The 23179-nt window shown below is 40.0% G+C and overlaps 1 protein-coding gene and 1 long non-coding RNA gene across 5 annotated transcripts in view; one reads left to right on the top strand and one right to left on the bottom strand.

Annotated features, from left to right (window-relative positions):
* LOC115800571 (hydrocephalus-inducing protein homolog) overlaps positions 1-21763 on the bottom strand; it is a 62127-nt gene extending 40364 nt beyond the window's left edge. For 2 of the 4 annotated variants that reach the window (XM_030758025.1, XM_030758023.1), the window contains exons 1-29: positions 21691-21763; positions 21027-21113; positions 19539-19664; positions 19245-19364; positions 18821-18955; positions 18235-18434; positions 17818-17942; positions 16579-16780; positions 15584-15758; positions 14928-15027; positions 13861-13979; positions 11888-12111; positions 11655-11722; positions 11277-11518; positions 10150-10250; positions 9891-10026; positions 8404-8568; positions 8147-8299; positions 7116-7351; positions 6739-7036; positions 6451-6594; positions 5024-5167; positions 4634-4726; positions 4169-4383; positions 3536-3704; positions 2638-2847; positions 1494-1673; positions 1208-1382; positions 721-815 (exon numbers count right to left, since the gene is read on the bottom strand). In XM_030758025.1, coding sequence (XP_030613885.1) covers positions 721-815; positions 1208-1382; positions 1494-1673; positions 2638-2847; positions 3536-3704; positions 4169-4383; positions 4634-4726; positions 5024-5167; positions 6451-6594; positions 6739-7036; positions 7116-7351; positions 8147-8299; positions 8404-8568; positions 9891-10026; positions 10150-10250; positions 11277-11518; positions 11655-11722; positions 11888-12111; positions 13861-13979; positions 14928-15027; positions 15584-15758; positions 16579-16780; positions 17818-17942; positions 18235-18434; positions 18821-18955; positions 19245-19364; positions 19539-19664; positions 21027-21095 — 4419 coding nt within the window. In that variant the 5' untranslated portion in view covers positions 21096-21113; positions 21691-21763. The remainder of the gene's footprint in view (positions 1-720; positions 816-1207; positions 1383-1493; positions 1674-2637; positions 2848-3535; positions 3705-4168; positions 4384-4633; positions 4727-5023; positions 5168-6450; positions 6595-6738; positions 7037-7115; positions 7352-8146; positions 8300-8403; positions 8569-9890; positions 10027-10149; positions 10251-11276; positions 11519-11654; positions 11723-11887; positions 12112-13860; positions 13980-14927; positions 15028-15583; positions 15759-16578; positions 16781-17817; positions 17943-18234; positions 18435-18820; positions 18956-19244; positions 19365-19538; positions 19665-21026; positions 21114-21690) is intronic. The other 2 variants (XM_030758024.1, XM_030758026.1) reach the window with 2 other exon arrangements.
* Positions 319-9577, top strand: LOC115800572 (uncharacterized). The gene is made up of 4 exons (XR_004021687.1): positions 319-2322; positions 3553-3615; positions 6464-6899; positions 8133-9577. It is a non-coding gene; the product is annotated as an uncharacterized LOC115800572 (long non-coding RNA).
* Positions 21764-23179: the final 1416 nt, after the last annotated feature.

Here is a 23179-nt window from a genome sequence, read left to right on the forward strand (position 1 = left end):
GTACAAAAGCAGAACTGGTGAGTATAAGTACCTCAAAACAGATCTTAATAGTTGTTTTTATGAACATGTCACTTAATTTATCACATAAACTGAAACTGGTCTTTAAAGATAACATCCATGACCTTGGGACATCCAATATCAAGGAAACAGTTACAATGGAGACAAAAAGATGTGGATATTGCATTCACATGTTATATGATATCAAATCTGTATTTAGGATATTTGCTGATTTTCTAGACTGAAAGTTCAATATAAATAAAATATAAATTTTACTTTAATAACTCTAGTGCAATACAATACATTAACTACTGCATTTTGTATGTAAAGCTAATATTTTAGCTATTATTTTTATGAAAATATGTTTAAATATAAAGGAATTTATGAGTTATAATGTAGAACATTTGATTAGAGACACTGTTACAACTTAATAACTAATTTTAATCACCAGTGAGGACCCAGTTGGTGAAAGCAGCCTGCTTCTCTGTCAGCTTGGACTAAGTCACACCTCATCACTGTAAATACCTCTGGAACAACTGATTTTATTTGTGCTTAGCGTTCACTAAAAATGCTCATTAATTCCCTATGTGGCCACAACATGCACATTCATGCAGAGTGTTTTCTTTCTTAATCTTCAACCACAACATTTTGGAAAATGTGAGGTGATGCTAATATGAAGTCACTGGCTGTGTGTACGCAGGTCGCCTCTGTTGTTGCTCCTACCCCGACATTAATTTCATTTGTAAGCATCTCTTTGACTCCATCTGCCTCCACAGCTGCTCTGGCCTGCTGCAACACATCACTGTAGCACTCCTCTGCTAGAAGAGAAATCACAGTGCAGGAATAAAGACATCAGTTTGCTACCACAAATGTGCGATTATGAGGAAGACCAGCTGGACGATTAAGCTCGATGCTTTTTGGTAAAACTGGGTTAAAAAGAAGAACAGAGTAACATAAGATTCTGGGGATGATTCGGTTTGACTACATACTTATGAGGCTCTTCAACATGGTAGTAAACTGATATAACCATATGTGTCTACATGCAAAACACCTCATTTATACTGACTATGTTTCAGCCTATTTGTCTGATTATAAACATTCAGTTAATCTGATAGAAAAGGACAATTTTTAAATCACTGCAGATGTTCATGTTTTAGCTCACTGAGCTGAGCTGGAGCATCTGTGTGTATGAGTGCATGACTGTGCATACGCAGGTTTCGTGGCAAGTCCAGGCTGATCCTGGGGAACACCCCGACTCCAGTCAGAGTGATCTCCTGCAGTGGTAGGGACGCCACCTGCATCTGAAGCTTCTTCTTAAACACCTCAGGGATACCCGGAAGGTAGAGTACATGCAGCACCTGTACCATACCAGCATCAAGGTAACCCTGACACACACACACACACACACACACGAATAAATAAAGTAAAAAACATCCCTATTCGTGATAAAATAACCTTAAACATCCACAACAGAAGCGGTCCCAAGGTAAACTCACCTGAGCAGGAATGACCATGGGCCAACCAGGTGTGACCTGGGCCTGTTGTTCAAAGACCTTCATCTGCCTCACTTCTTTCTCATAAGCCTCCTCCTCTCTTTCAGGGTGTACACTGTAGTTAAAGCCCAGTTTGCCAGTATTTGTGAGGGTCACATAAGCTTCCCCTACACAATGAAGAAGCTAGAAGGAAAGGACAGACATTAAGAGAGAAGCAACAGCAGCCTGCTTTTAAAAGTTAGCTGTGTCTTCATTTTTATTAATGATCATGTTAAGCAGCTTTTGACAAACAAAGAACTGTACCTAGTGACCAAGTATATTCTGTAGAAAAAACAATTAGATTTTTTTTAAATGTCATTTACAACATTAGGTTATGAAAATATGAGAAAGGAGATAAGAGATTTATACAAAAATGCAATCAAATCAAATCAAACATGAACTTGTTCTTGTTTTGAATGTCAGTGATAACTGGTCCAGATGGTTTGCATTCTCAGAGAAAGAGTGGAGGTACAAAGTGTGGAAAAATGACAGATATTTAACATCAATGTCCTCTCAGCAGTGTTTATAGTGTTTATAAACAAGGTGAAATGGCAACCACTTATGATATTAATACAGACCTAGAAACATGATAAATGTAGCTCTTTCAACAGTGGAACTTTTTAAGGGTTCAAAACTAAGTTGAGAGGTGCACATAAAGTCAGTGTCATTTTTTTTATTTCATAGATTAATTTTTGACCCTTCTTCCCTCTCCTGGGCCTTCACAGAAGCCACCCCCAACTTGCTTCCTGAGTGGTCCAATAGCCGTTCGCCTGGTAGTCTGCTTTGGATCATGGTTTGTTTGTTTTTTTATTCTCACTATTATCATTAATGATTTGCACTCTTTACACCTCATAATGAAATGCTAATTCTCACTACTCATCCAGCTCTGAGTCACATGAGAGCTCCTCTGTTTATGATCTAATGTTAAAGTGGCTGCCCATAAAAAAATTTAGCAGCCATCCATAAATTTTTGGCACTTCCTGTTAAAACTGCTGCATCCCCACAGTTCTTCCTATACTGATGTAAAGCTGCTGAACTGAAATCTGAGACTTAGCACTTGAGCAATAAAGACACCATATGCTAAACTTAAGGAGCCCTGTATACGTACCTGCTGACCAAAGTCCAAATGGGTGGGGTCAAGGCTGTAGCTGATTTCTGATGCGTGTCCTCTGAGAATGATTTCATATATAGGCCCCTCCTCTACATGGCACTCTGCGACCACCTCTCTGCTGATATTTTCGTGGCCATAGAAAGAGAAAGTGGCTGCCTGCTGATCCCCAGGTTGTAGATGACCACGTATTGGCAAGATATCAAATATCTACACACACAAAGGGGAAACCACTGTTCAGTTTTTACTCAGTCACAATGTTTTGAAGACTTTAAACAAAAAACTTGCTTCCAATTTATTTATTTTCCCACTCAATGTATAAGAAATGCCTTTGTTTTTCTGGGATACTGGACAATAAATTTACAACTTTTGCAATGCATGGACAAGAATGAAATGAGATTTGATTAATAAAAAATACTCCATTGATGAATCTCAGTGTGGTGTTCAATACTGTTGTCCATAATATTTTATTACAGAGATTACAGCATACCATAGGTATTAAAGGTACTGTGCCGCAGTGCTTTGAGTCATATTTATCTAACAGACTCTAATTCGTTCATGTAAATATGGAGTCTTCTTCACACACTAAGGTTAATTATGGAGCTCCACAGGGTTCTGTGTTAGGACCAATTCTATTTACACTCGCCCTAAGTCAGCTGGGATAGGCTTTAGCCCCCCCACCCCGTGACCCTGAACAGGATAAGCAGAAGTGAATGGATGGATGCTTCCCTTAGGTAGTATTATTAGAGGACATACCATCCATTTTCATTGTTATGCAGATGATACCCATTTTTATCTACCCATGATTCTAGATAATAGAAAACAATTATTTAAACTGTGAGAATGTCTTAATAACATAAAGAGATCCTAATTGGTTTACATGGAATTATTTTCTTACCTCTTTCACACGCACAGGACACTGTGAGCTGCTGTGTGCATCTGCAACAGGCACAGGGCTCAGAGGAGCTGAAACGGCAGGTGAGAGAGTTGCAGACAAGGGCCTCCATTCTTCAGTCTGACCTTCTGGAAGTTTCTGCTTCTTTTTTCCTTGCAGCATCTCTGACTTTCTATAAGATAAAGATAATAGGATTAAAAAATTCCTAAAGCTAAATATGTATTTTTCTCACAAACAGAAAAACTGCATTAAAACCATAAATGGCAAATAGGAAAAATTCTCTAAGTGAAGAAGCAAGAAAACTGATTGATACTGCCTTTTAGCATCTTAACAGACAACACAAAAATCCTTCATCTCCTTCAACTGGACCCATTTTTATTCTAAACTAGTAAATTTTGTCTAATCTTTGGATGTGCTGATGTTGGGAAAATACATGTTGTGTAAATTAAGCTTCAGTCTTTTTCTGATTGTTAAGAAAACAGAGCAAAAAAACACTCAAAAACAAAGTACAACTAACTTGTACTTTTCAGCAGGGCAAAACAGCACCTTCCTGTACGTATGTAGAAAGAAAACTTGAGTTTTTGTAAATGTAACAAATGTTGTCATACTGTGTGGACAGATTCAGGGTAAATATACCTGATGTTACTGTGGTCATCCAGAAAAGCCCAGAAATATGATACGGGCAGCGGGGAGCAGTTGGTCATGGTGATTACTTTGTGAGTCTTTGTGCAGTTTAACACACAGTCAAAATCTACTGTGGTGGAGGAGAAGTCGAGGTTGGGGTAGTGGACCTCAGCGTGCAGCTCCACCACGTCTTGCTGTGGGTGTCCCAAGTAACTAACTCTGAGAAACTAGAAAACATGTCGAGGAAGAGAGGGATATTTTAACAAAGTTAGTAACTAAGTCTCATCAGGCTTTTAACTAAAGCAGAAGCTTATCCAATAGCTGAGTCAAGACATAGTTTTGATAATTTAAATGAGTAAAAAGCCAAAACAAAGGCACAAATAACTTCTTTCTTATGTATCTAATTTTTACTACAGCTCAAAAGTGCAGAAGTGAAAGAAAATATAAGAATTGTGAAAAAATTTGCATCCTAATTACCTCATCCACAATTCGTGACACTCGATCATTACAGAAAGCTGGATTAAAGCATACCCACAACTCAGCCTCACATCTGTCACCTAAAACCACAGACTGGAAAAATACAGACACAAGTTATAACACTATTATGCATTTCAGTAAATGCATCAAAATAATGAAAGAACACTTGTTTTTCAGAGCATGGCCTCACATCTGGATGATAAACCGTCATTTCACAAAGCATCTACTGCAATTCTACAACAGGACAGAAGGATTTCTTTTTAAATATAAACATCCTTCTGATCTCTAGCTTCACAGCGACTGGCCACGAGTTTTAAAGCTATCATGAAACAAATCCTGCATCATACATAGAATTCAAAATGAAAACAACTAACAAGCAACAATGGGCACCTTAGTGGTAGCTGTAGTAGGGTCTGATGGGGCCTCACACAGACAGAAAGGTTCTACGAGCGAGAGCTTCATGGATAAAGGCAGAGAGGACACGTTCTTTAAAATCAGCTTCTCGTATAGGGGCAGCAGATTCTCTCCTTTGACCTGTAACACATAAAAATATCTTTAAGTAAGTGAACAACAACAAAGGTCAAGAATGAAACTGCTGCAGTTTAACTCTGTCAGCAGAAAGTTGATTACTTCTGTGCAGCATCCACTGACCCCACTCTGTGATTTTTACATGGCCAACCACTCTGTGGCTGAGTTGCTGTCATTCCCAGTCACTCCCACTTTGTTAAAATACCACTAACAGCTGACTGTGGAATATTTAATACTGAAGAAATATCATGACTGGACTTGTTGCACAGGTATCATCCTATCACAGTACCAAACTGGAATTCACTGAGCTCCTGAGAGCAACTCGTTCTTGTTTGTAGAAGCAGTCTGCATGACTAGGTGCTTGATTTATACACCTGTGCCATGGAAGTGACTGGAACACCTGAATTCAATGAGTTGGATGGGTGCATGAAAACTTTTGGCAATATAATGTATATAAAATACAGACCATTACAATCATCTTCTTCATTTGGCTGCTACTTTAGGCTTTGCCACAGTGGATCGTCTGCCTCCATCTCACCCTGTCCCCAGTATCCTCCTCTGTCACGTCTGTATCTGCATGTCCTTCTTCTCTATATTCATGACCCTTTCCTGTGGTTTTCAGCTTTTCCTCCTGCCTGGCAGCTCCATTGTTAATATCCTCTGTTCAGTATATCCACTCTCCCTCCTCTGCACCATCTCAGCCTTCACTCTAACTTTGTCTCCAAACTAATTTATAATCCTGGTCACTCCCAATGAAAATCTGAACATCTTCAAATCTGTCACCTCCAGCTCAGCCTCCTGTCTTTTTGTCAGTCCCAGCATCTCCAAACAATACAGCATAGCAGGTCTCACTACCATCTTATAAACCTTCCCCTTCACTCCTGCTGCGATCCTTCAGTCACAAATCAACCCTGAATTGTCTCCACCCACTCTACTCTGCCAGCACTCTGTTGTCCATTGCTTTGGGTGGTTGACCCCAGGTATTTAAACTCATCTACCTTCACACACATGTATTCTGTCTTGCTGTCCTCATGCATGTCCTGCACCACCCTCACATACTTAAGAACAAAGCATTACAGCATATAGCATTAAACAAAAACATTTATTCTAGATCATAAACTGTTTGTTATTTTTTTAAAACTCTTTATTTAGTAATTTTTAATAAAGTACAACAGCAATAGAAATGGATAGAGTTTAACTAAAATTAAGAGAACACAAAAAGGAAACAGAAGCCAAACAGCAAAAAACAACCCATGAACTGTTTGTTATTTAATGATTTTTTGACTCACCTTCTCTGTATAGAAGTTCAGCCACTTTGAGGAAATGCTGAGCAGTGGAGCCACAAGGCGACAAGTAACATCTACAGACATGATCTTCTCCTGACAGCTCTGCTGACCAACAACAGCGTAGCACACCAGACGCTCACGCACAACCTGGGAAGGCAAAAAGAAACATACACTACGTGTACTCCATACTATACTGCATAGTGTACTTTAATGCATGCATATACTGGCTGTGATAATGAACCTCAAAGCTTGAGATTATTCACTTTAAGGCCTGCAAATGAACAATTTCACCTTAGGGGAGTGTGAAGACACTGTCAGCACCATGTCAGCGGAGCAGCCTGGAAAAAGCTCCAGACGAGATGGACTGAGGCTGACCACCGACTTCTCCCTGCTGGAAGGGACTAAAGATCCAAGCCTTGGATCATCTCTCTGTTTAGGAGTGGAGATAGGAGGTAGGAAGCTTTGGTTGGGCAAGCTGCCGCCTTTGTGGGCTTTTGTGGTGGGCTGTGAGGTATCGATCTTCCAGTACATCCGGTGTACTCTCTTGCCATGGTTGGAGAGCTTGAAGTGGTACTGGTATGGTTCATGGCTTATAAAATGGAATGATTGTCAGTCATATCATTCAAATCTACAACGTGAATTAATAACAAGTCAAAGTTCAGCTCTACCTGAAGTGCGTGCCTAGGTCAAGGCTGGGACCAAAAGGCCTGTCACTGACAATTGTAGTGCCAGTGCCAGTGGCAGACAGGAGGACAGTGAGGGTCTGACTATCCTGAATGGAAACCTCTAACTTGCCCTTGAACTGAATCGTGTCCTTCAGGTGCACCACAACCTTGAGCTCCACCTGGCTCCCTGGTGGCACCTCCCCCTCCCTGGGCTCAACACGCCAAAAAGACTTTCTGATCTGAGGAAACAGAAACATAATCCGAGTCAATTTGTGAAGATGATGAGCTGAGGTGTTCCCACAGGAAAAAACTGAGGCAGCTCCAACAGGACGTTCCAGCACTGAAATGTGATGAAAGCATCTCTCCTGTGAGAGCATTTTCTATCACTGCACAAAGTTACTGAGATTCTTGCTATGTGTGGACTTTGAGAGACAGATGTGTATTATCTAGCTGAATAATCACATCAACATTTCAATGCAGCATGAGATCCCTGAGTTGCCTGATATATAGTAAGACAAAACATTTTAAAATTCTCAACAAAACAAAAAAAAAACAAAACAAGAGATTTTCCAGGAAAGCAGATGTGTTCGTGTGCAGGCTGTGGTGCTCTCATACTATTCTTCTCTGGCTGCCTGCATGTTCTCACACTGTGTAGGATAGAACAGATGAAGCCATTCTCACAGACGGCCATTTCAATGACAAGCTAGTTTGAGTACCTCCACGATTTTCTCTCATCTATTTGTGTGTCTTTCTCCCAGACAGCTGAGTGAGATGTAATGTTATTTTATCAACTGATACCTGAGAGTCAGAGGAGAAACTTTTCCTGTAGAACATCTAAACTTGGATCATTTATTTTATGCTCCCAAAGGATCAAACTTCTACATGTGAGAACATGCAAAGTTGTATTTGTTGTATTTTTCCTTTATTTTAAATCATGAAACAACAGCTTTGTTTTTGTGTTTTTGAATACATTTTTCATATGTGCCTGCCTAATGCCACACGCTATTTGTGTTTTCTTAGGTGAGTGTCTGTACCATTGGAGTAGTAAAGCGAGCTGGAACAGGTGACCGATTTGACAGGACCAGGGTTTTGGCGATGTCCGTCAGAACGGGAATTTTTCCAAAGTGTAGCTCTGTGCTGCGGATGTCAACTAATGGTCCTCGGCCAATACATGACAAGGCCACCTCCTGGAACAGAAGAGAAATAAAGGTGGATTAGAGAATAAATACTATCTGTATTCAGACACGCACATAAATTTAACTTGCATTCCCACACAAAGACTTCCACTGACCAGGGGTGGCTGGAGGCTGCCAAACACAGCAATACGCAGAGAGCGATGCAGTATTCCAACGGCCTTAGCTAGGAGACGCACGGGAAGCTCCTCTGAGCTGCCTGGATGAATCACTCCTCTGGGTGCAGAACTGCCTAAAAGCAGTGATGGATTCTCCTCATATTCCTGAAAACAGGGACACCAAAACAAATGATATGTTTTAATGTCAGCGTGCAGATCTGACACTGCATATATTTATGTAACTTGCCTCAGTGCACGGGATGAAAAATTGGTGACTAAAAACAGAAACCCAGCATAGTATCATCACTGATTTATATGCAAATGAGGCTTTATGCTGTTAGGTTTTATGGCAGTTTCAACAGTGTGGTGGTAGGCATGTCTACTTATTATCATGGTTAAGATGTAGATTAGTGTACTTATCATTTTTTCCTGGCTTCCAGCATCCAGAACATTTTGCATGGCATTTTTTAAAAATGCTATAACAGGAGGAGCCAGAGATGTTGATCTTGTGGCTTAAAAAGACTTTTAAACCTAATTTTCAATGAAAATACATCCTTTCTAAAGCTTTGTTTGATCTGATTTGAGTTGTGCTTCTATACATGAAGAAATGCATTTAAAATTTTACCTTTTTCATTTAGATAGGGCTTCAAAATCAAAGCAAAATAACCACTTGGAGGTGTAACCAAGATGGATGCAGAGTGATAAGATTTGCTTCAGGAAGGACTTTAAATGCCTCTCCAACATGAGCCTCAAATTAAGATTTTTTTGATAACTTACTGCTCCTGATCATGAAATATCCTGACTGAAATTGTGTTGAAATTGTTGTTTATGCATACTGTATATGAACACTAAGAACACCACTCTCTTCATACAATCGACAAAACTATCCCTACCCAATGTAAAGGTTGTAGTATCACACTCACCAGCCACTTTATTAGGTATGCTGGTTCAGTTGCACATTATCACAAATGTCTAATCAGTTAATCATGGCAGCAGCTCAATGCATCTGGGCATGTACTGTAGACGGACAAGAAAACCTACTGAAGTTTGAAGTGAGCATCAGAATGGGGAAGAAAGGTGATTTAAGTGACTTTGAACGTGGTGCACTTGTTGGTGCCAGATAGGCTGGTCTGAATATTTCAAAAACTGCTGATCTATTAAGATTGTCCCTCACAACCATCTACAGGGTTTACAGAGATTGGTCCAAAAAAGAGACGATGTCCACTGAGCAGCAGTTTTCTGGCTGAAAAACATCTTGTTGACACCAGAATCATGAACTGGGAACATGAACACTAAATAAAAGAAAATGCTTCTATTGTTGGTTTTAAACAATCTTTTTCAGTTGGATTTTCTGAACAAATTAGTTTTTTTTTAAGTTTACTTGAGTCTTGAGTTATGTCAAAGTAACTCCTAAAAAAATGTTGAGCCGACTCAACGAAAAGTTAAATCCAGGCACAGTTTTTTGTCGCCGCAGAGCTCTGTCCAACCTGATCAAGCATGCCGTAGCAGGCAGGCAAACTGCTGGGGTTGGTCAGCCGCACTCGCTGTTCATAGGCGTGATTGAGGAAACACCTTTGAAAATCCAGCATTGGAGTCTCCACTACAATCTGAGGCACAACACACCTATCAACACAGAGAAAAACAGCAAGTCAGACGAGCAAGAGAAAAACAGCAAGACAATGTAACCTCACTGCATCATGCCAAAACTCCATTCATTAGAACTGATTCATAAAAAATATGTCTAACCTCGCTTTTATAGGAAGAGTCAGAATTCCCTCCCCGACCCCTTCAACATCCACCACCAGTGCCAGCCTGTATGTCCTGAGTGTGTTGGAACACAGCGTCACCTGCACATACACCACACACACATACGACATGACAACAAAAAGAGCAATACATACACAGGACACCAGCGTCTAAAATTAAAAGGTAAAGAAATAACAGTTAACAATGTTCAGCTTTAAAGAGGTACCCTGCATCTGCATGGCCACTCCTAAATTTTTATCACTCACTGTTTATTTTGTTTATTCAGCTTAATGATGGCCTCCTTCACTTGGATCAGTATTTCTTTTTATATCATAATGAGAGCTCCAATGAAAACCTACAAACTACAAGTTCAAAACTTGGACTTAATTCCACATCTTTGACCTGTTAATCTGTCAAGGAGGAAGTAGGAAGTGAATAACCATCAAACTGCTTTTTAATAATCCAATCACTTTTGAGCCTCTCAAAATGGGAGACTGAAATGGCTGTAATTCCTAAATAATCCTTGAATTAAAGCTGGAAGTCTGCACTTCAATCACATCTTGATTGTTTGACTTAAAACATGCTGTGATGGTGGTATACAGAAGCTAATTACAAAAACTCTGTCACTGTCCCAATTCTTATGAACCTAACTATATGCACTTTAGTAGGTGTTTATGTAAGCACAGCAAGTCTGAGAAAGATTAAGTTAGACAGAGAAACCTGCTTTGGTGGATGTGTTTTATCTCTGACTGCTAAACCACAAGGAAGCACATTTTTATCAAAACATAAACTGCTAACCAGATCTGTGCTGTGTTCATGCTGTAATCACGTAATGCCCATGAAAAACTGTTGGCTACATTGTTACTCTAAACCATTCTATTAACCGATATCCTAGAAGATCTCTGATTTGTTTAATTTCTCAATAACTGTTAACACTGTTTTTGCCAGTGTATTGTTGTTTACTCATCACTCAAGATTCATTAATCAGTCAAGATTCACCATAATATTTTTCTTCTATACATAAGTCATGTCATTTATATATACTATTATACTACTCTATATACAATTGCATTACATGAAAACAGGAATATTTTGTCAGTAGTGGTGATGGTGTTAATTAACTGTACCTTAATGTCTTCATCGGACACGCTACGCACTGATCCTGCTGCTGGGCTGACCGTGAACTCTGCAGGGCATGGATGAAGATCTCTAGCAGTATGACCCTGCCAATTTTTTCGTGACTCATCAGAAACCTGTTCGAATGAGCTAATGCTAGGAGAACCCAACCCGTCTCCCAGGACACGCAGGGCGAAGTTCACGGACACAAAAGAAGAGTTGAAGAGGGTACAAATTAATGTTACTGGGAAACCTGTGCAGAGAGATAAAGAAGCCAATATGAGAAAATGCAAAAATATTAAGATGAGTCACATTTTTTCTGAATGTCATGATTAACTGGATCTATGCTACAAAAATATATCAGAACTACAAGACTGAATGTAATGTACCAAAGGCTACGTCCCCAAAATTCAGCTCTGAAACACTGAAGTGGATCGTGGGACAAATGACGGAACCCCTAAAAACAAAAAAGACAAGGAAACCTTGAAACCTTAGGAACGACAAGATGAAGGATTTGAAAATATGTCAAGAGAGCGTAAAGGACCCGTGGGTCATGGGTCAGTCTTTAAGTGTGCTTTGTTATGTGTAAATGTCCTAGCAGACCATTGCTTGCCAGCTTTACCTGACAGTGAAGGTAAGGGGTTGAGGCTGTCCTGCCACAGTTAGGAGCAAGACCTCAGAGAATGAACCCAAGATGGAGCTGCGGAAAGATACTTCCACAATCTGGCAGGCCCCAGAGGGAACGACACCTTCTTCAGGACTGAAGGAGAAGCAGCGGCCAAAAGTGCTGTCAGGACTTGACCACCTAAAAGGGGCGTCAATTGGCCCTTTGTTGGACAACCACAACTGGACAAGAAAGATTTCTTGTATGAGCCCCACAGTCAAATAATAGCAGTTTTAATACAAACTATGTATTATCACAAGACTCAACATAGAAGAGAATGAGTTCATTTATGTATGAACACTTTGGTTTGTTTAGATTTTAAAGGTCTTAAATTGAAGAGCAAATACTCAACAATGATCATCTAAATGCAGACGCTGTTTTATGGAGCTGATAAATAGATAAAAAAATGGTAGATGCTGTCAGGATAATATTTGAGCATTAAAACTGGCAAAAGAAAAACTGTCAATCATTACACATAATTTTTTTAAACAAGATATTTTATATTGTTTGCTTGTGTATTGGTGGAGCTAACACCATGCAGGATAAAACTACACCCATCAAGGTTGTTAACTCACACAAAGTTGCACAAAGTTGATTTTGCAAGTTTTCCCATTAATGAAGAATGAAGAGGTCTGTAATTTTTATCGTTGGTAAACTTCAACTGTGACAGACTGAATCTAAAAAAAAGAATCCCAAAAATCACATTGTATGATTTTTTAAATAATTAATTTGCAGTTTATTGCATGAAATAAGTATTGATACAACAGAAAAGCAGAACTTAATGTTTGGTACAGAAACCTCTGTTTGCAATTACAGGTCAGGTTTGGAGACTGGCTAGGCCACTCCAGGACCTTGAAATGCTTCTTACGGAGCTGCTCTTAGTTGCCCTGGCTGTGTGTTTTGGGTCATCACGCTGGAAGACTCAGCCACGACCCATCTTCAATGCTCTTACTGAGGGAAGGAGGTTGTTGGCCAAAAATCTCACGATACATGACCCCATCCAGCATCCCTGCAATACGGTGCAGTTGTGCTCTCCCCTTTGCAGAAAAGCACCCCCAAAGTGTGACGTTTCCACCCCCATGCTTCACAGTTGGGACGGTGATCTTGCAGTTGTACTCATCCTTCTTCCTCTAAACACTCAGAGTGGAGTTGATACCAAAAAGCTCTATTTTGGTCTCATCTGACCACATGACCTTCTCCTCTGGATCATCCAGATGGTTCATTGGCTAACTTCAAACGGGACTTGATATTTGCTGGTGTGAGCTGGGCGACCTTGCGTGCCCTGCAGGACTTTAATCCACGACAGCATAGTATGTTACTAACAGTCATCTTTGAGATTGTGGGCCCAGCTCTCTTCAGGTCATTAACCAGGTCCCCTTGTGTAGTTCTGGGCTGATTCCTAACCTTTCTCAGAATCATCTTTACCCCACGAGGTGAGATCTAGCATGGAGCACCACAGTGAGGAAGAATGACATGGAAGAAACACAAGTCAGCTCGTGTTTCTTCCATTTTCTAATAACTGCACCAACAGTTGTTGCCTTCTCACCAAGCTGCTTGCCTATTGTCCTGTAGCCCATCCCAGCCTTGTGCAGGTCTATAATTTTGTCCCTGGTGTCCTTAGACAGCTCTTTGGTTGGAGGGTGATTAATTGAGTTGTGGACAGGTGTCTTTTATACAGGTAACAAGTTCAAACAGGTGCAATTAATACATGTAATTAGTGCAGAATAGGAGGGCTCACAGGTCTGTGAGAGACAGAATTGTTGCTGTTTGTTAGGTGATCAAATACTTATTTCACGCAATAAAATCCAAATTAATTATTAAAAATCATACAATGTTATTTCCTGGATATTTTTTTAGATCAGAGTTGAAGTGTACCAACAATAAAAATTGTAAAGGGATACAAGTGTTCACAGTGGCTTGGTTTTTCTTACCTCTTGACGAAATTTTTCCCCTATGAACATGTCTTTTAAATCCAGCCCGTCATAGTTGAGCACAAGATGAGGTCCCATGCCTTCACCCTTGACTGTGAGGGGTAACCGTGATTCACGTCCTAAAAGGACAGACAGCTTTGATGGAAGAGTCATAATAAAGCTAAAGACCCCAAAAGGAAAACACATATTGCAGGAAACGCATCTCACACAGGTTTTATGCATGTAAAGTGTAAATGTTGCTTCTATGCTTATAATTTAAAGTATTGATATATGAAATCACAATACAAAATATGTTAATGTTAATTGCTACACAGACTTCTCTATCTAAAGTTTGTCTGCTTTAACTCACAGAGGGAACAATATTCTTTCATGAGAGCGTAAAGTTATCTGTTTACAGCAAGGCTGTAGTGTCCGCTTGAAGTAGTTAAAGCAATCAAGGTGGAAAAAAAATTATCCATCCTTTACCCTAACCTTTGGCTCATGATGTTCTGACCTTAAATCTGACTGATCTCTCTCTCTCTCACACACACACACACACACACACAACAACCTTTTCTGTGTTCTTAAACAACTAAGCTTTCAGCAGAACATTTGTTGGGACACACATTTAAGATCTGCTCACCAGTTGTGTAACTAACATGTCAACATTTTCCAAGCATCATCACTAAAGTTATTAAAGTCATCCTGAGGATATAGTAACCTTATACCTCCGAAAGTGTTGAATGCAACTCAGCATACTTCAAAAGTGCCGCCGTTCATGGACTTCGGCAACAAATGCTGTAATACCCCCATATGGCTGTCAAGTGCATTTTCTGAGTTTTCGGGAACCATTTGAATTTTTCCGATAGGACAAATGGTCACGGAGTTACGGTAAGAAGCCGGCTGATCAAAGTTCCTTTGATCAGCAGACTCCATGGTGATACACTACGTCTTAACCAGCTGTTCACCACTAGTAAGGCCAAGTAACTGGCGCTTCAGCGGCGATCACCTGGCGTTATAGAGTTAATGGACCAGGTGTCATTTTCTGAACATGAATGAGCACTGTTTTCATCCAGCCATGCACTGACCTGTGACATTGAGGTATATGGTGTCTTGATAAAGTCCGGCCTCCTCAGGCTTGAAGATGACATTGAATGTTGCTGTCATGCTGGGCCATATTTCCCCCTCCTGAACCATGTGAAGACAAGAATTATTATTTTAGTGAAATACTTCCATCCTCTCTCACTCTCTCTGTCGTCTGTCTCCTCTCTTTCTCTGTTCAGGGACCTGGGCTGAGTTTTGGGGGCAGTGGTGTCAGAACAGGCCATCCTATCTAAAGCTTTCTGGACAGACGTACCATAATCTGTGATTTTACTGTCACTGAGGAATCAGAGAGGACTTATATGGAAACAACAGAATTGACCTTTGTGACAAACTTAACATCAGAGCTGAGCATTTTGTTTTCACAGCAACAATACAGCTTTGATGACACAGCATGCAGCAAGAAATATTCTACAGAAATATCCACAAATTTCAATCACTCTTGGGCAAGGAACCAGATTCTTGTCCCCTGTAAGAAAGGTTTAACATTATGCAGACATACTAGAAGAGAAGTTGTTGCCTCTGCAGTTCAGGGAAAAGAAGCAAGGGGCAGGGTAAATACATTTAGGTAGTTAGTTTGGCAAGAGGGAAATACATGTGATGAAAACATATGATGCTGAAAAATGATAAAAGGCAAACACACCGCAGGCTCCACAGTTATGCAGCCGTGTGAGAGAGTCCAGAGGTGTTCCTTTGCACCCTTGCTTCTGCATTCCTGCAGGGCTCTGGACTGCAGTGGGAGGATCCCTGTGGGGTCAGACTCACACTGCAAAAGCTCTGGTTCTCCTTCTTCCTTCGGCTCGGGCACTGAGCCCTCCCTAGAGAGAGGCAGGGAGAGAGAAGGTGAAAAGTACAAGAAGAAGTGAATGAGCAGTGTTAGAGAGAAAAAGAGGCAAGGAGAAGAACAAAGATCTGTCCAACAGCAAGAACATGATGAGCACCTCTGATAAAAAACAAACACAAAACAGAAGAAATTCTACTTGCTGCATATATAAAGTGCTGAAAACTTCCCCCATGTGCGGTGTAGAGTTTTTACACCCCCTTTCAGCCATAGTTTGCACCACTGTCCTAATCAAAGCCAATTCACAGCACCTGCCGAGTGCTGAAGACCAAGAAGAAAACTATACAGGAAGAAGCCAGCCTTGCTGTACAGCAGGGGTCTCAACCCCCCCACCCACCCCCACCCCCCGCTTGCTCTCACAGCCCCAGCCTGCATGCATGGCCTCCATGGGAGGGAGGGCCTCTCACCACACACTTTATACGCGAATGGTGCGCTCTGGCCATGTAAAAATCTCCACACATCCAGCCGCAGAGCCTGGCACTCCTCCACTGTGGGGTTAGGGCAGCTTTACTGGGGAAAAGGTACCCTCAGGTGGGGCCCGCTGGTATCCTGAGGTTTTTTGTGCCCCTGGTACCCTGAATTGGACATAGATTGTACTTTTGCCCCCTGGCATGGAGCTGTGCTTGAACCACAGCACTGTGGATGCTATGGTCTAAATCTTTTACACACACATATATATATATGTATATGTACATATGAGAGAGAGAGAGAGAGAGAGACAAAAACTTATACAGATCAAACTTATGACAAACAAATTTCTCTTCTGCATTTATTAAAATATGTGCATCCATAAATACCTCAATGAGCTCAGGTCCTCCTCATGTTGGCTGGGCCACACAGTCCAGCGGTACTGAAGTGGGATGTCACCGCTGTTGGTGAGGGACACTGTGCGTGTAGAGGTCAGGGAGATATAAGTATTTGCCAGCCAGACGCAGTCAGGTTTAAGGTGGATGTTCAGTTCCTCACAGGACCCATACAGGCTAATGGACACATTTTCACCTGAGCACAAGACATCGTGATGCTTATTATGAGCTAATATCTGGTTCTCAGAGTGTCACAAAAAGTGTTTCACAAATATATTAGACCACCTGTCATAAAAACAAGAATACAGAAATATTTTAGGAATCTGTCAAAACTAAAACTTCTGGCTTATTGTTATTTATGAGGAAAATAACAAACTGAATTCATGTTGTTGAACCCAAATTTGAGCTGCCATACTGGACTTCAGAAAGTCAGAAATTAATCAAGCATAACATTCAAACATTAAAACCACTTTGTAAATCAGTAAATCTGAAAATGAATGAATAACAGCAATAACTCTTTCTTAGCATTAAAAATATCATTTCAATTAAAGAGCTGGCACATACTGGTGGATTAAACATTTCAGAAAAATTTGAAGTGATTTTGGTAATTCCCAACACTGTTAAATCAGAGCAGCTGTGTCAAAGTATTGGGTACAAGAGATAATTAGGGATTCTTTCAAAGCAGTGCAGGTCAGCTTTTCTCCACTTTAGTTTTGTCTAGTCATTTGCTAAAGGTTAGAGCTAGACGACCCATTTTCAGTGATATCTCGCAGTGTCCTGCAAAATTAAAAGTCAACATGAGACTGAAATTCTGATAGCTTACTTTGTGCAGTACACTAAAGCCATTAAGGTGTAACTAGAAATCAGAACTGCAAAAGAGAGTAGAGGTGAGACGAGAGATACCAAATCCTCAGAGAAAGCCACTCTGCACAGTGACTGTGATGCACCATCACAAGCTGAACTATCACCATGATCACAACATTGTTCCCTAAGGACAGACTATATTCTCTTCTTATCACTGTTGTCACCTACATATGTCACCTTTGACTTCACAGTCAGACAAAAACACACACACACACGCTCCTCTCGTAAGCACCTTGTTCATATGTACTCGTCTGCTACATCTTATATTCACAGATACATAGAAACATTTGACCATGCACAAGAAGCAAAAAGAAAACAGAAGAAACTAATGTGGGGATGGAGAACACGGATACGATTCTGTTTCCTTACCAGTGTGGTAGTGCAGCAGCAAATCCTGCCTGTGGTCTCCTACCTCCATTGGGTGGAAAAACACAGTCACCTGCATGCTCTCACCTACATCAAGGGTCCCAAACTCAGGTGTCACAGAAAATGGCCTGGAATTATAGGTTAGTGTTTTAGAACCCAGCACAGGAAACCCAAATGTTCAAGAAAACATTCATTGGAATCAACAGTAATTACTGTAAAGTCTAATTAAAGGCATGCCCAAGCTCCATTATGGTATTCTTGATAAGCTGGTGAGCAAAATGTCTTATGTTCACTTGTGATTGTGGACTCCACTGAATTCCACATCTGGCTCAGTGGTGGGCTGGGGTGTAGGAGGGGTACAAGAATAAATGTGCTGTACAATAACCTGCAGACATGAGCCCTTCTTGTGTTGACTCTCACCTCTTTGTGTAGAGCATGAACTTGGCCTTGCTGTTTCCTATATTGGAAACAAGCTGAGTTTTCTCAGTTGAAGCTTTCACGGGACAGACTGGCAAGTCAATCTTGTCTCGAAAGTCAAGAATGGCACGTGGCCCAATGGCCCGGACTGGAATCTCAAACTTTTCCCTCTCCGTCACACAAACAAGTCTATGGTGGTAGTCCTGTATAGACAAAGTGAAGAGGTTGTTGCAAACACACAAACTCCATATACTTTATTCAAGCACTTGATAAATAATTTTGTGCTGCCAGCCTGTGGAGCTTTGTCCTAAATGTGGACACACAAATACCAACAGACATTCTGATTATGAGCGGTTCAGCTATTGTTTAAGTATTTTCAGCTATGAACAATAAACAAAGACCAAAATGAATGCATTAGTGTAACATCATATTGAGCCTTAACCCTTAAGATTCTGGCTCTGAGCAGGGCTATTTGAGGGTATATGAGGCTATATGAGGTTATTATTATCACATTGTATTTTGTTGCCTGATTCTGGCCTTCTCAGTGTAACCACTGAATGGCCCAGTCAAATAAAAATATGTCCTGCACCTTGTTATCATGTGGGGTGAAGGAGACTTTGAACATGGCACACATTCCCGGTGCAATGTTGCTACGTCCATCACTTGGACCAACAACGCTGAAATAGTCGGAGCCCTGCTGCTCCAGCTTCACGTGCCGTGAAACCTTAACAAAAAATATTACAGAAACTTTCAAAAATTGCAAAAACCCAACACAAAGCTAGTGATGATTTATTAATCATTGCTTGATGGTGTCTTGTACAGCTCTCCTCCAATCAGCCAAGACCTTTTCTGATCATTTTCCAATCCAGACACACAACCTGACTCCACACATAACATTGTCTCTTTTTTCTACGTTGTTTTGTTTCACAGCTATTTTTGATTCAAATATCAGCTCGAGAGTCATGTTGTTTTCAAAATAATTTGCTCTTCATCTCTCTTATTGAGTAACATACCTTGTCGTTGTTGAGGAGGTACAGCTTTAAGTTGTAGGTCTGTCCAGCACTGAAATTCTGGAAGACCAGCTCTGATGGGTAGGGTTGAAATAGTGGCTCATCTATATCTGCGGAAGAACACTAGCAATACACACACACACACACACACACACATAATGACAGCCCTACATAGAGTGAGCCTGAAAAATTAGCAGGCTGGTGGTCAGCCACGTGGCCTGGGGTCGAGTCAAACTCCTTTTGGTATGGAAAGCAAGTTATTAATTGAGTGATATCACAACATTAACAGGCATTTACTTTGTGATGTGTAGTGGTGCTCATGTCAAGCAATTCCAGGTTGACGGGTGGATGCACCTCAGTTGTGTGATTCAGGTGCTCCTCTGTGGACTGCAACATCTCCTGGGTGAAAACTGATGGAGTCACCTGCAACCACACAGCAACACAGGCCTATTTACTGTCTCCTAATCAGCAGTAATGAGGCGCTGAGCTGTAGACTCCTGGCTTGACAGCTTACAGCTATAATGCTTCATATGAGCTCAAAGAATGCTAATGTTCTCTTGCTTGAGTGACGACCATTTCGAGCAGCATTTCGGGGTTATTGTATTTCCTACACAGCACTGTGGTACCTCTTTATCAGTGCACCTGAAACAAAGAGACATCTAACTGCACTTAGCCTATTTCAAGGTTAGTTCAGAAAAGGTTAAAAAGGCTTAAAATCTAAATTAATAATGCAACAGCAGGGCTATTCTTAAAGAAGGCAAGCTATGAAGTGATGTGGCCTGTTTACATGGTGGATTTTAAAATGCCATTGGAGAAGCCCACAAAACTGTAAACATTGTGCTAAATATAATAACTGGACTTCTTTGTTATTTATTATCATATCTGTGATGCTGACTTGGCAATAGTGACAAAATATATAATAATTAGTTATTGTTAATTTCAATTAATAATTAAAGTCTTGAATTGCTTTTTAATATGTAGATAAACAAAATGCTGTATGATTAAATATGAGGTACTGTACAACCGAACAAATCTTAATGCCAATTTAATCAGCTAGACTATTAAATTTTTGGAGAAACTGCAGAGTGAATGTTGTTACTGCTGCTAAAAGCTGCAGCTAAATGGGTTGGCGATAAAAGGTGAAGGGAGTTAAAAGAGTCAAGATTGTAAATATGAGCAGCTGCAGCAGACATGGAGGATATTTTTGAAAACATAAAATAAAAAATTGAAGAGACAGCTTTTGTTCTGAAAATTAGACACTTTAAAAGCATCTTGATAAATTACAATAACTACCTGGGGGCAAAGCATCCTGGTAGCTTCCTATTAAAAAAACTAAGGCCTTTTATTTTGAAAATGTCACAAATTTAAATGATCTTTAGAACATCTAATAACTAACTGGGGGCCTTCAGTTTGAAAATCTGGCATATTTTAAAGCATACCAAGATGAAATAATGAGTGTGGAGTACAAATTGTGAGCTTAGAGAGGAAACTAGGATTTCTTTTCTGCTTGTCTCTGTCTCTTAATTACTCCACTTTGCCTTTGAATGTTCTGCCCACTGTCCACTAACAGCAAAACACTAATGAGTCTAATGGCACTATGTGCAAATTCAGAGGCAAAATATAAATCAGACTTTTTTGACATCAGATTTTTTTTTAAGTATTGGAATTTTTGCTTTTTTTTAACATTCTCACCAAATAGGACGGCACCTACTGAGTTTTATGTGACTTTCATTCTGAGAAAAGTGCAAGTGAAGTAGGAAGGAAGGAGCAGCATATTAACCTCACCCTTCTTTGTTTGTTCTCTTTAACACGTTTGGTGTTGCAGAGCAGGGATGGCTTCTTCTTAGAGCTCATTCTCAAGGTGAAAATCACCTGCAAGAAAGGAAACAGAAGAAAAAGCATAAAGTCATAAACTGGGCACCGATTGTTAGCATGGTTCAGTTATTATATCAGGTTCAGAAACAGCATCAGGGTGTTTCCTTAACAATCTGAAACTCTGTAAACTTGTATTTCTCTCTATATTCAGTTTCAGACTCTGTTCAGAACGCAGGAATGAGGTGCTTTCTCAACATGACCTCATTTATTGATCTCTTGACTGTTTAATGAGATATTAGATGGGTGAATCAGTAAAAAGCAAACGTTAATTGATGAGACTGTGACATCTGGTTGGCATGACCAAAGAAGACAGGTAGACTTTTAAAAAAAAAAAGAGTTTGCTCTTTATTATTCGAGGTTAATTTTTATTTTATTGTTTTACTGTTTGTGGAGTTTTACATGTTATTATATGCCCACTTTAAAGCGCTTCACGTTACTTAAACCATCCCGGTATTTCTCCTCACAGGTTGTAAATCTGTTTTAACTTCTCTGGCTTCATTTGACTGTTAATGCCGGAAACAAAGAAAAGGCTTTGAAATGCTGTCCTGACAAAACAACGATATAACAAACTCACCACGGTGTCGAAGAACTTTCTTTCCGTAAAGCTCTCAGGTACGAGCGGACCAGTCGATGTTGTCACGTTTCGTTGTCGTGGCAACGCTCTCACTCACGTCGCAATATGCGCTCAGCTGATTGGCTCGAGGCTGTAGCAGGAAAAAGTGGCAAATTGCTCTCAAAACGGCTTGTTTTTGGATAAGAACTGAACTGATGAATCTTAGTAAAATAGTTGTAAAACACTATTAAAGCAGACATAGTGTAATATGGACTGGTCTATTTCACAGTGTTACAATGACTCATTGTTTACAAAGTGGTAATATTTGACTGTTGTTACTTTTTCATAAATATAATTTTAATGTTACTTAAAGTCAACAGAATTGTAAAGACTGGAAGAGGAGACTTCATGTATTTATATTTTTGCCTAAATGTTTTCGTTTTTAAAAAGATAGAATAAGAAACACTCTATTTATCCCATATTTGTGAATTTCTTTTGTTATAACATCTTCTTTTGTCCTCGGCTTGTCCAATTTCCTCAATGTTTTAAAGAACACACTGCAGATCATGCGATGATATGTCAGATTTTCAGCTGGTAACTCTGTAGGAATAACCTTGTTGGTGCCATGAGTCATACTGTCCCAGAATAAATCTACAAAAACCTCCTCTGACAGATAATAATATACCAGAGACATGATTAGGTTTCAAAGTAAAGCACAATTTGTTGTGCCACTGCAAAAACACAAATAAAATTCCATACACTGCCATCATTATATTCTGTATCCATTCAGCAGTGACATTATGTTTGAGTTCAATTCACATAGTTAAAAGTGTGTACAATTTGCTGTGTGTTAGACTAATGCATGTGTTAAGTTTTTAAAGATGCAGTGTAGAAAAATACTGTTCTCCCATAAAGGTCTTAGTTAGTAACCTACACTATTCATTACTGAGCTGGTGAGAAAAAAGAAAAATAAGAACATTTAAAGTTCTTAACAAAACTACAAAAAGCAGTTTGACTTCTGTATCCTTTCATGTGACTACCACATACACACAGCTTGAGAACATGTCCAGTTTCAGTGGTGGTATAGGTGCACAAACCACATATGAAATGGGTAACTTCCTCTGAACTTAAAACTTAAAATAAAGAGTAAAGTGAAAGCACGTTCACACTTCACATGTACTATGCTGCAGAGGTGAGCTCTCAAAACTGATCTGCATCCTTGAATGCAATGCAGTAAATTTATGTCAACGATGAATATTTCAAATGGGACAACAAAATGCCTGTGACCAACAATCCCACAGGTAAGAAAGAAGTGACTAAAAAGGAAAAGCGGTATTTGAACATGTGTTATTACTGTTGTGCACTTTATTCCCCCCCAATCCTATTTTCCCCTCTTTTCAGGTCCAAAAAGCTGTAATAGGAGTTTCTATTTAGTTGTTATTCTTTCTCTGGGCCTGCTGGCTGGACTCATCACTCTCGGTTTCTATTGTAAGTTGTGTTGTTCTAAAGA

This window comes from Archocentrus centrarchus, chromosome 21 (assembly GCF_007364275.1).
Source record: "Archocentrus centrarchus isolate MPI-CPG fArcCen1 chromosome 21, fArcCen1, whole genome shotgun sequence".
Taxonomy (NCBI): domain Eukaryota; kingdom Metazoa; phylum Chordata; class Actinopteri; order Cichliformes; family Cichlidae; genus Archocentrus; species Archocentrus centrarchus.